Genomic DNA, 13089 nt, shown 5'->3' on the forward strand with positions numbered 1-13089 from the left:
ATCCCAAGGTTTTCAAATAAGGGTTCAGAAATATTCTATCCCTAGTTTAAAGGATTTAGCTACTGTAGTTCCAAACAAGTATTAAATTGGAATGTAGTATAAGAAGGAACTTCTCAGACTCAAGTGCTGGAGTATTAATTGACATGCAAACACCTTTTTAAATTTTTGATAAAAGGAAATCACTAAAAAGTTATGTTTATTTTGACTTAGTCTTCCCCCCTCAAGAATGACGTTAGAACTATCTAGCTACAACAATATGAGCTACAGTATAGTGAGACGATTTCTGTCCCAACACAACTTACACAGAAGGCCTACTCTACAGTCAGAAGTTTCTTTATCACTTCCTTCTGCCAGTCTATTCAGTGTAAAGTTCAGCTAGTTTCATAATGACAAGTTCTCCCACATTCTAAATCCGTTTTACTACCGAACAGTTCCAGTAGCAGACGAGCAGTCTTTGGGCAGTTGTCCAGTGCATAGTTACAATTTTTTCAAGTTTTGGTATCTTTCAAGCAGCTTCTTTAAAAAGGACAGCAGCTAGTTTTAAATAGACCCAGCACCTGTTCTTGTGTTTAAATTGGTTTTAAAACAAATTTAGATAGGAGTATTTATGCACAAGCTTTCAGTCAATTTAAGCATCATTTTTCTTACAGTGGTATGAATTTACAGTTAAAACAATATAAATCAGAATGAATTGATGTGTTCAGTGTTTTATATCATCTATAACTTATTTTAGGTAAGGCCTCTACCTACTGATGATAGTGTAACTTCTAATCATTTACATTGTGAGAATGGAGTACACACTAATTTTCCCTTAGTCAGTTTTTCTTCTTTTGGGGGAAATAAGGTTTTGAAAAACAAAGCTACAAAATTGGAAGTGTGGACAGGCATATAGCAGCTGTTACCTGCATTAGTTGCAAGAAAAACTCAGCTTTCAAGTCCACGTAGTGCTGACTGGCTACTTATTGCTGCAGAAAATAAGAGACCAAATGAAGGCCAGTTACTTGTAAGAATTCAGCACACCACACTTAATGGTATTAAAGTGAAAATACTAGACTTTATTTTATAAAAGGAAGTTAAAACAAAAACCCTGCCAGTGTGTACATTGTACACATTTGAATGACACTCACAACAATGAAGTTTTATTGGATATACATTGAAAGATCACAAGTCCACACTGGGAAGGATGATGTTTACAAGCAAATCAATTGGACTTCACAGATGTCACTTCCTGCAAAACGATGTTTCAAATTCAAATAATAGCAACGATTATACTACAATGGCATTGGAAACTTGAGCTTTTGAATTAGTATCCATGCTATTTATTCCACTACAAACTGTACAGAAAGCAAGGCAAGAATTTATTCAAAGTATGATTCATGGATTTGTCATTTGCTGGAATAATTCCTCATTCTTCAGTTGCCATTTTCAACAGATGTTCTTTGTCAATTTTGAAGAGCCTCCATCCTTCCTCAGAGGACAGATCAGAAGCACCTCTTCTTTTGTAGAACTTGATAGAAGGTTCATTCCATTCTGCCACTATAAAGTGCATGCTGCTACAGCGGCATTTGAGAGCAACCTACAAACACATGACCAGTATATTTATTAGGTGTGTAGCAATTTTATTAATTGCATATGGAAATCTATTCCTCCATTACCGATAGGCAAGTCTCTCCACACATCATATTGCTGAAGTGAAGACTGCCATTAATATTGGCAGCTGTTTTAATCATAGCAATTTCCTTCAACCCACCTTGGTCTCGTTGGGCACAATGGAGATGAGGGACTGTCAATTCTGATTCTATGAAGTACTGACAGATACTAAACCAGTAGGATTTTACAGAATTTGATAAACCTACCCCATATGTCCATTTGTCCCTTTTATTACCATAACTGAATCACTCATTTTCAAGTACTATTGAAGGGTAATATTAATTGAGCTAAACAGACTTGCTTCTCTGCTGTGGTCTTCTTGTGCTAAAAATCTGACAGAGAATGGAACTATTTACCTGACTCAGATTCTTCAGAATTTCTGAACCAATGCCAAGTCCTAAAAAGTCAAGAAAGGTTGGTTGTAATTTTTAAAAAAAATTATAGAACAGTCCATTTTGAAGCTATTTGTTAAAATATACCTCTGAACTCTGACATTACAAAGAAATCTTCAAGGTACAGCAATTTTCCAATCCAAGGGTCATAAGTGAAGTAATACATGGCAAAACCCACAATAAGATGTCCTGTAACAAAGAATTACATCAGCAAAAATACCCTTAAATTTGAAAAGCAACAAGATTAGTATATTTCAACTTGCATGCATACAACCTAAATACCTAGGTTTCACATGCAACCATTAATGTATTAACTGTCATAAGCCTGGTTCAAGGATGGAAGTTTGCAATAAGCATACTGAGTTGTAGGTAAAACAGGAATTCTGATAGCTTGAGATGTGTTGTGGAATGAAGATTATCTTTCTAGCTCTTGGAAGGCAGTGTTTACGGTTATAGCGAACAATGAACATCTAAGGCTTTCTGCTACAGACACATTATACATACCCTATTATCAGTATGTCCACTTTGGAATATAAAACTGGCTTACATTTAACACGGCAGTTCAGAATATGCTGGCACTTTGCTCAATTCTGCTTTCTTAAAAATTGTAACACAACACTAACAGTAAATCTAAAAACTACACCTTTAAAAGACTGTTTTCCAATCAGTATCTCTCAAAAATTACTCAGTGGGAAAACCAGGAGTGCTCCCAGGAAGCCATAAGTTAACAATGGCATCTCCAGCACCTCCTTGGATTGTGTTCCCATTAACAAAGTGACAGTCTGTATCCTGGGCACCAGAAACATATCTACTTTGGCCAACAGCTTTCCTTGTTTGCTTGAAACAACTCTATGGCTCACTCTGTAAGAGTAGCCAACTGTCAGGTGCAAAACTGGTACCCTCTTCCAATATCATCCCACTCAGTCCTAAAACCTTGAGACTTCAAATCATGTTGTTAGCCATAGTAGTTTGCACATACTCATAAAAAGAGAGTGCATACAGGATTTCTGATCTACCGTGTGTTTTTTGGTAAATGTTTGGGAATAGTACTTGTCCCTGTTAGACCTTACCTCATGTATCATGATCATCTACTTTATTGTGTAACGGATCTTTTAGTTACCTCCCCGCCCATCCATGTACACGGAAGGGCCATGTACATGGCGAAGCTAGAGACTGTAACCTGAAGATTGGGGACAAATTAAAGAAAAAATGTGATTCAACAGGATTACATTAAGGGAAATTAGGGTCAAACAAGAACAAACTAATTAAATGGAATTACTGTGTATCATATATATTATACCTGGTCTCCAGTGTCTTCAAAATGGCTGATCATTTTAGAAAAATATCACAACTCTTCAATATCAATAACTGTATTTTAACTTTCTTCTTATCCAAATTCCCAGCTGGGGCTTTATGTATAATCAGCAGCTTTAAATAATGTGTTACATACATCCTGTGCATTTCTTATTTTAAAAGAGTAGCAGGAAATCTTACCTTCAGCGGTCCACTGTTCTTCTGGAACTTCTGCAACAAGACAGTGGTAGAAAGGGTGCTCACCAAAGCCATCTTCAAGCAGATCTACAAAATGACAATAGGCTGACGTGTATTAAATATTAACAGTAGTAGGACTACACCACACCAAACTCTGAGCAGCTCATGTTACCTTTTTCAGTTAGGACTACTTGATCCTCCATATCCTCATATTTAGCTAGTTCCTGAAAAAAAATACATGCACAGATATACATTTATTTCCATGCCTCAAGGAGGCATTTCTTATCCAAGTGCTATTTATACACAGCAGAGCAGAGAGGCAGCCACTTGCCCGCTGCCAAGAGCGAAGAGCCCCCGCGTGCCCGTGAACTGAACACAAACAACTTGTTTTTGCCAAATTAGGAGTTCTTGGTTCTGGGCGGACAAAACTGACACTGGAGGAGTTTCGAGCCCCCCCCCCCCCCAAACCGGGGCAAAGGTCCTGGGTAGGAGATTTAGGCAGAAAACAAATTTTACCCCCCCCCCCCCGCAGCAGCAACCCCCCCCCAGTAAGCCCCGCCCCGCCGCACCCATCCCCCCGCCGGCGGCACCTTGATGAGGCGCAGCAGGTCGGGGCAGTCCTCGGGCCTTGCGCTGCGGATGCGGAACGGGGCCATTTTCGGCGGCGCTTCCCCCTGCGGCCCCCCCGGCTGGCGAGTCCCCGGTACGTGAAGAGGAGCAGCAGCCGCTTGTTCATTCGTGTGCCCGGCGCGGCGGCTCAGTCAGGCTCCGAGCATGACGCGGACACAGGACCCGACCCGACGCCGATTCCCCCTCTGCGCCCCCGCAGCGCCGTGTGGAGGCGGCCGGCCGCGCGGCCCCTCTATATATCGGCAACAGGCTCCGCCCCCCCGCCAATGGCCTGCCCCCCCGCGCAGATCCTCGGCCAATCACTGCGCTCCTGACCCAAGCATTACCTCACTCTTCCGGAAAGGGGCGTGTCTTGCCGGCTGCAGGCCCCGGGCGCGCGCGCGGACGGCAGCGCCCCCTGGCGGGCAAAGGCCGCCCTGCTCCAGCGCCAGCTCCGCGGGAGGGGGAGGGGTGAGAGGGGAAGTGCCAGCCCCGCCCCAGTGACTCCGGCCCTGGGAGACGCCCCCCCCCCCCCCCGGTGCCAGGAAAATGGCCCTGCCCGGGGACACTACCCGCTGCCCGCTCTGCAGCCCCACCCATTTTGGCCTCCCCCGGGCTGGGAAGCGAGGCTTCCCTTCCCCACTTGCACTGGCACCACCCTGCGCTGGGGGGAGAGAATAGAGGCTGGGACCAAGAGATTCAGCAGGTGGCATCTACCATCTCACAGGGACCTTGAAAGGTCATTGAGTCCAGTCTCCTGCCCTCATAGCAGGACCAAGTACCATCCCTGACAGATTTGCACCAAAGCCCTAAATGCCCCTCCCCCGTAAGGATTGAACTCTCAACCCTGGGTTTAGCAGGCCAATGCTCAAACCACTGAGCTATCCCTTGGTGGAACAGGTAGGTGGGGTACAGAGATAAGGACACCAGCCCAGGGTGCAGACTGAGGTGCGGCTGGGTTTGAAGGCAGGGAGTGGGCTGAGGGGTGCAGACTCCAGACAGCACTTCCCTCAAGCAGCTCCTGGAAGCAGGGACGCATTCCAACTCTGGCTCCTAGGTGGAGGTCCAGCCAGGTAGCTCTGCTTACTGCCCTGTCCACAGGACCAGGTGCTACCCAACAGCTCCCATTGGCCGTGATTCCTGACCAATGGGAGCTGCAGGGTCAACTGTTGGGTCAGGGGCAGCATGTGGAGCTCCCTGGTTGCCTGTATGCATAGGAGTTGGAGGGGTGACATGCCCGTGCTTCTAAGAGATGCTCAGAACCTGCATTTCCACACAGCGTTGCTGACCAAACTTTTAACTGTCTGGTCAGCAGTGTTGTCTGGAGCCATCAGGGATTCCTTTCAACCTGGCATTTTGATCAAAAACTGAACACCTGGCAGACACTAGAATTCCCTTCCAGTGCCAAAAGCACAGGCTCCTTAGAACCACAGGAGACTCTCTGCCAACTGCTCGTAACAGTGTCAGGTCCAAGAGTGGGGAGTTATATGGACCCAGGGTGCCTGGGCCCCAGAAATATTCAGAGGTCCTGCTTCAACAAAGTTTGGGGCTGGGTTTTCCCCCTGGTGGCACCTAGCCTTCCACCTGCTTCAAGTGCCCCTGCTGTTAGTGAGAGTTGCGGGAGTCATGCCTGCCAGCGTGCCCCCCTGCTTAGAAGCTACTGCCGGAGGAGGTGCCTTAGATAAATGCTATATGCCACCTCTCTACCTACATCCTCTTCTGCCCCCAAACATCCTCCCAGAGCCTGATACCTCACCTCTTCTACACCCCAATTCCCTGTGCAAGTCCAGAGCCTGCACCCAGCACCCAAACTTCCTCCCATAGCCTTAGGCAGGTGGAAGAAGTGAGTTCTGGGCACCAACAACATTTCTACAAACTTGCCACCCCAGCCCAGGGAGACTTAACAGTGAACAACTTGTGAGGGGAGAGGAAATGTTTATCTAAAAGCATCAACCTCCTATTTTCCTCCAATGAAAGTGCCACAGATGTCTGTAATAACAGCATGCAGCACACAGAGGACTTTGATTTGTAAAAAGTCTCACTAGAGAGTGTTAATTAATACAAAAGACTGCATTTATGGGAGGGACACCAGGGCCTTCCACACGTTACCTTTCATGTGATTCCATCCTGCCCTCAACCTTCCTCCCCCCACTCTCCTCGTGTCCCATCTCAGAACCTCATTATCTGGTGATAATTTTATAACTGGTGTGTGTCTGTTGAATAGATGAAGTTGTTAAATGATGATCTGGTTTCCTAGTATCATCTGTACTGTACTTCCAGATGTCAGTGAGAATCTAGAAGTATCCCACAATGGAAATTTCTTAAATGAAAGACGATGGGAAGGATAATCTCCCTGCTTTCTTTTAACACATTATAAGTGCCTCCATCTTGGGAAAACTAAGCTTCCACCACCAGGAGTGGCCCGAGGTGGGCTGCGGCAGCTGGTGCCCCAGGCAGAACATGCGATTGGCGCCCCCGCCTGCAGGGCCGTCAATGGACAGATGTCAGCATCGGGCACCCCGGGCGCCCCATTTAAGATGGTGTCCTAGGCAGCAGCCGAGTCCGCCTATAGTCACGGGCTGCCTCTGTCCATCATCCAGCTTGCTTATGGAAGAATCCCAAGCACAGCTACAGTGGGGAGAGGGCTAAGCAGCAGTTCTGCAGAAAAAGACCTGGGGATGAGTGGATGAGAAGATGAATAGGAGTCAACAGTGTGCCCTTATAGCCAACAAGGCTAATGGCATATTGGGGTACATTAGCAGGAGCATTGCCAGCAGATCTATGGAAGTGATTATTTGGCACTGGTGAGGCCACATTTGGAGTATTGTATCCATTGCAGAAGAATGTGAACGCATTGGAGGAGTCCAGTGGAGGGCAACAAAAATGGTTAGGGGGTGGAGCACATATCTTATGAGGAGAGGCTGAGGGATTTGGACTTATTTAGTCTACTTAAGAGAAGAGTGAAGGGGGATTTGATAGCAGCCTTCAATTACCTGAAGAGGGGTTCCAACGAGGAAGGAGAGAGGCTGTTCTCAGGGGTGACAGATGGCAGAACAAGGTGCAATGGTCTCAAACTGGAGGTCTAGGTTGGCTATTAGGGAAAACTATGTCACTAGGAGGGTGGTGAAGCACTGAAATGGGTTACCTACAGAGGTGGTGGAGTCTCCATCCCTAGGGCAGTGTTTCTCAAAGTGATCCACGGACCCATTCTGAAAAAGCTGCTACGGGGCCACTCTGGTTTGTTTACTTACTGGCTCTGCAGCCACGGAGCCTCACTGCTCCCATTAGCTGTGGTTTGCCATTTGCAGCCAAGGGGAACAGCGGGAAGCAGAATGACCTGGGCCACTACTTCCTGCAGATCCCCTTGGTTGCAAATGGGAAATTGCAGCCAATGGAAGCCATGAGGCTCCTTGGCTATGGAGCCAGTAAGTAAACAAAGTGGAGCAGCCCAGTAGCAGTTTTCTCAGAGTGGGTCCATGGACCACTTTGAGAAACACTGCCCTACAGGTTTTTAAGTCCTGGGCTGACACAGCCCTGGCTGAGATGATTTAGTTGTGACAGATCTTGCTTTTATGATCATAACCCTCAGCTTTTATGATCATACCTTCAGCCTCCCCTCAATGACCTTCTGAGGTCTCTTTCAACCTTATGATTCTGTATTTATGTCTTGCTCTTCCAGGAACTAGGAAAGCAAAGATGCGGTGACATCTGGGTTTGATGGAAAAGAGTAAGAGGCATAGAACTGTGTGTGCTATGTGCATCCATTTTTATTTAAATCCCTGCTTCATTGATTACGTCGGTATGTCTAATTTACATGCCTCAGTCGGCAGAGGCATGTAGTCTAGACATGCCCTTGGAGAGGAAAGAACAAAACCATTCCAGCCAGAGATATGTTACTTATGCCACAGGTATCAAATGCTGCAGACTTGTGAGTAAGTCAGCAGACATCTGATCTTTGCCACTTGCAAGGGAGAAATCAACAATCAACGAGACTAGAAGAATCTCTGTACAATATCCAACTCATTTTCCCCATAGCCCATTGCCCATCCCTCTCAGCTGCTTGTGGCTCATTCATCCCCCCTAAGGCCCACTCTGCCCCTCGCTTCTATAGGCCCAGTGGAAAGCCAGACTCAGCCTAACTCAGGACGGTATAGTAGTGAAGCTTGAAGGTGAGTCTTGGGGCATCTGTGCTACTGCTGTAAAAGTTCCTCTGCTGCCACCCTTGAAGTGCCAGAAGAAAGTGAAAGGTGAGCAGGTGTGGGGAGGCTCCTTTGAGTATGCACTGAGTCACTGGCCAAGAAGAGCCGGGACGCTAGCACCACCTGGGCTGGGAGAGATTCGAGATGAGCCCTAGAAAGGGACAGTCCCTACCTAAGATGAACTGCTTCCTCAAAGATGCTTGAGGATCCCTCCTGTTTGTCTCTTCTTTCTGGGGTCCTCAAGCATCTTTGCCCTGCCTCTCCCCACTCTGTGTTAGGAAAAGTCCATTAAGTCAACTGTAGATAGGACAGGTGCATTCCAGTGTCTACTGCAGGGATCTCAAACTCCCAGCCCATGGGCCATCTCCTGCCCCTGCAGAGAGTATGAGGGAGCCTGACTGCTGCTGCCATTCCACACCAGGCCCCACCTAAAGTCAGATCATCTGAGAATGGAGTGCTGTGGGGTGGGAAGAGGGCAGGGCAATGGCAGGAAGGGGCAGGGCTTGGGGAACAGTAAGGAACAAGCCCGCTGGGATTCCCAGGCTGGATTGCGCAACTGCTCTGGCTGGGGATGACCTGCAGGCCTGGAGTTTGAGATCCCTGGTGTATTGTGAGCTAAGGGTTCCTTAATGAGCCATTCAACTTTACTATTGACTTGTGCCCTGTCTTCATGTACCTTGTGGGCAATACCACAAGAGCAAACAAACATACAGCACAAAGCTGGAAAATGAGGTACAGGTTGTACCTCCCAAATCCGGGACTCTCTGGTCCAGCAACACCTGTGATCCGGTAGGGCCACTGATGTTGCTGGACCAAAGAGCCTCGGAGGCCAGGAACAGGAGCCAGCCGGGAGAACGCAGGGCTGGGGAGCCCTGGCTGGGTCAGCAGCGGCTGAGCCAGGTGGTAGCTGGGGAGCCCTGGTCCCGCATGGGAAACCCCAGCGTTAGTGGACCAGATAGGGAACGGGGAGCCCCTGCCCTATCCAGGCAACCCCCGGCGTTAGCCAGGCCAGGCAGCAGCTGCAGAGCCCATGGGAACCCCCAGCAGGTGCAGGACTTGCACAGGCAGTGGGGTGGTTGTGGCCAGGCAGCCTCTGCTGGGGAAACCCAGGAAACACATGGCAGCAGGCTTGAATGACTGGGCGCCCAGGCCAGGGAGCCCCCCATCACATGTCAATGGGTCCAAGCAGAGCTGGGGAACTCCTGGCGGCTGCAGAGCCAGGCGGTGGCAGGGGAGCATTGGCTGGAGAGCCCTTTGCAGAGTGTCCCCACGTATTGCAGCTGGTATAGAGCATGCTAGACCTTCTGCGCTCATGCAGAGATGAGGGAACAGCACTACAAAATCCAGCAGTGTTTAAAGGCATACTCCTACATCTCTTTATCCCCTGCATTCCTAGTCTGCTGCATGTTCTTATCTGAGTCATCCATGTTTACAATATTCACTAAATTTCCCCACTATAAAAATAATTAGCATAGTTAGGGTGAAATAACATTGAGAAATAACTTCTATTTAAATGTAGTTCAAGAGCACATTTATAATTTTACTGAGTCTGTTTCCTGTACTTAGTATTTAGATATATCCTAAAATGAATCCTTTACTACCATTTCCTGTTATTGGAATATGATATGAGTATTAATGACATTCTTCCCACTTAGGTAAGCTAGTCTTTTTTAAAGTACTGTATATATATAGAATCATTATAACAAGGACATTACATTATGACATCAATTTGGGAACTATACGGAGTTTCCATTTCCTGATATTGAAAATTTTCTAACTGCAGCAACCTTGCTTCCAGCTCTCTCCTTACTAAGTTCCCCGTCTTTGTGAATCTCGAGTATTAGCTGTTAAATAATAGTTTTTGAATATTTGGAAATAAAAGGCTATCTGCTTTCTGAACATAAATACTTCGCATATAATTTCTTTCCTGCCCAAATTAAAGAAATAGTATCCTCTTCTTTGTCACTTGGTAAGGAACTGCCATAAATAAACAAATGAATGATGCCACATGGGTCATAAAAAAGTATGTTTTCCCCACATCCCTTCCTCAAAGATAAGAATACTGTACAGGCATGAACTACAATATTAAATAATTAAATAAATAAAATAATTGCAGGCTCTCTTTTAAACAGTGGCACAGAAAAGAATTTGGTTTAGGGGATTTATAGCATCACTGAGATGATTTGCATTGATATAGTATCCTGACATGTGAATTTTCCCTAAATTTGGGATGCAAGTAGAAACGTACAGGTAAGATCCAGAATTGGTTTCTTCAAAGCTAGAAGTCAATTGTACAAACTCTGGTTTTTTTACATTTCTTCTTAAGGAAGATTCCATGAACCCCTATGTGAACACCTCTTTTATGGGCCAAAAGGTTCTGTGGTTAAAACAAACAGAATGGGGAAGAGAGAGAACATAGGGTAGGCTTTTCGTAACCCACTGTCTATATTCAATTGAAGATAAATAATTTTTGCACACCAGTGTTGTGTGGCTCTATACAATTTTAATCCAGTTTATTTCTCTTCTCAAATCATTAAAGTGGCATAGAGGAAAATCTTTTCAATCATATCAAAGATCTTGTCAGGAATAGCTACAAAGGCCTTTTTGAGTTCTTGTCTGACTCTAGTTTTTGGATAACAGTCACCACAGACTTAGTATTATCAACTACATAATCTCTTCCTTTGACAGGAAATAATTATGTGATTTATGACTGTTTATAGTCTCTCTGCCAAGATTTTTGTTAGCAGCTTGCAGTCACAGTTAATTAAAGTCACAGGTCTATAACTCCAACATGAAGTATTAACAGAATTTTAACATAGTATTGCAGAAACACTTCACAGATTGAGAAAGGTGCTAAAGAAACAGTAAGTAAGAATCTTATGTGATAAAACCATCTAATATTCCCTAAACTGGAAATAAATTGGCCAGCTTTTCAGGCACTGATTTCCATTTTTGCAATCACAATTCTCTTGGGATACAATTTACGTCAGTACTGTCAGGAACCATGGAACTGAGTTTTTCCCTCGGGTTATCCAGTTTAGCCTTTAGGTAGGTTAATAAGACCAGCTTGGCTTTAGCAAAACTGCCAGACTGGCTGGCCAGAAGGTCTGGATTTAAGTTCAGCAGCAGCACCAAAGGGTTATCTGCTCTTCAGTGCTTATGTCTACAGTTCTGAGTGGGTCTAGCCTTGTTTTAGTCTGACTTAGCCCTGCTTCCTTGCCAGACTTCCAGCTCTGGTCACTATCTCCTCTTGGCTTGATTCATGGTTTTTAACTCTGGCTCTAATCCCTAGGTCAGACCACCGATAGCCTAGTCTTGACAAATAGAGACCCACTCCTGCTAATTACTATGAATGAACAGATGCTTAGCTTGTCTCTAATACTTTGCTAGATTGGGTCATTAGGCAGTCAATTAACAATTTTCACAAATTACCTAGTGTGAATACAAATAATGAGTAAAAATTGGGTTGAAAACCTTCCTTGAAGTGCTAGCAAGACTTGTGATATTTTTACACATATTTTTATTTGTACAGCTGATGTACCTTTGGCTCTGACAGGATACTTAAACCAGTGTTTCTTAAACTTTTTGTCCCATGGCCCACGTAGGTCAATGCAAACCTTTCCACCTTTCTACTGGTTGCTAATGGAAATGCACCATTAATTACATAATTATGCCCGAGCCATTTTGCTAGTGCTGCAGCTAGGAAGAATGGTTTAATTTCAATTATTAAACAGATCAAGTGTTTTAACTTTTTAATGTTAATTTATCAAACTTCATTTTAAATAAAGTAAAATGTTAATTTGATGTTTCCTTTATTTATGGTGGGGTGGGGAACATTTTTTGTGTCAGGGACCACTGACCCACAGAAAAATCAGTTGGAGACCACACAAGTGAGAAGCAAAACAAACAAAGAAATCAACCCTCCAAAAAAACATCCAACCTTCACTGATGTGGCCCCCAGCTGAGACATTTTACTCCTCTGGCACTCCAGCCCCACCAAGGGAGGGGGAAGAACAGGGTTTCCCATAGACCAGATTTACTCATCTGGGGGTTTCAGGGTTAGTTGATTTTGTGGACCCCCCTAGGTTCTGTGGTTGGGACAAAAATGGGTTTCAATGTACAGGACAGGGCTGCCAGTGAAAGGAATGGGAATGCAGGATCTGGATGGGAGATGGAGTGCAAGTGGGAGTGAGGGTGTGAGGTCTGGATAGGAGGAAGGGTGCTGGAGCAGGCTGGGAGTAGGTGTCTGGCCAGGGGGAAGGGTGCAGGGGCAAGGGAAGGTGCAGTGTGTGACCAGGAGGGAGGGAGCAAGAGCAATGGTGGATGCAGAAGCAGAGTGGGGGTAGGTGTCTGGCCAGGAGGGAGGTGCAGGAGCAAGGAAGGATGCAGGAGCAGGCTGGAGGTAAAGTGTCTGGCCAGCTTGGAGGGTGCAGGAGCAGGTTAGGGGTGCTGGGGCTCAGCAGGGTAGTGGTGCATGACTGTGTAGTAACCATTTGATCTTTGTTTAGGGTCAAATTTTCCAATTTCCACCAAGTGGGCTGGTGATGTGGGCATCTGGGCATGAGGGGGTGGAGGGCACTTACTTGTCTTTGTGCCCCACACTGGTCCCAGGTACAGTCTCCGCTGCTCCCATTGGCCGGATTCTGTTGGAGTGCCAGCACCGGGTTCCTGTGGGGGTGGGGAGAGAAAGTCCTGAGTCTCACTGCGCTATCTGGTTCATGGGGAAGAAGTGCTCTCCCTCCGCTTCC

General features: G+C 45.8%; 1 protein-coding gene across 1 annotated transcript; it reads right to left on the bottom strand.

Moving 5' to 3' along the window:
- Positions 1-1034: 1034 nt before the first annotated feature.
- Positions 1035-4382, bottom strand: SAT1 (spermidine/spermine N1-acetyltransferase 1). Its single transcript, XM_075913309.1, has 6 exons — positions 4124-4382; positions 3706-3757; positions 3537-3620; positions 2130-2231; positions 2007-2047; positions 1035-1576 (listed from the first exon to the last, which is right to left on the bottom strand). Exons 1-6 carry the CDS (start codon positions 4187-4189, stop codon positions 1406-1408), a joined length of 516 nt encoding a protein of 171 aa, XP_075769424.1. The 5' UTR covers positions 4190-4382; the 3' UTR covers positions 1035-1405.
- Positions 4383-13089: the final 8707 nt, after the last annotated feature.

The sequence above is a fragment of the Pelodiscus sinensis genome, chromosome 1 (assembly GCF_049634645.1).
Source record: "Pelodiscus sinensis isolate JC-2024 chromosome 1, ASM4963464v1, whole genome shotgun sequence".
In the NCBI taxonomy this organism is placed as follows: Eukaryota; Metazoa; Chordata; order Testudines; family Trionychidae; genus Pelodiscus; species Pelodiscus sinensis.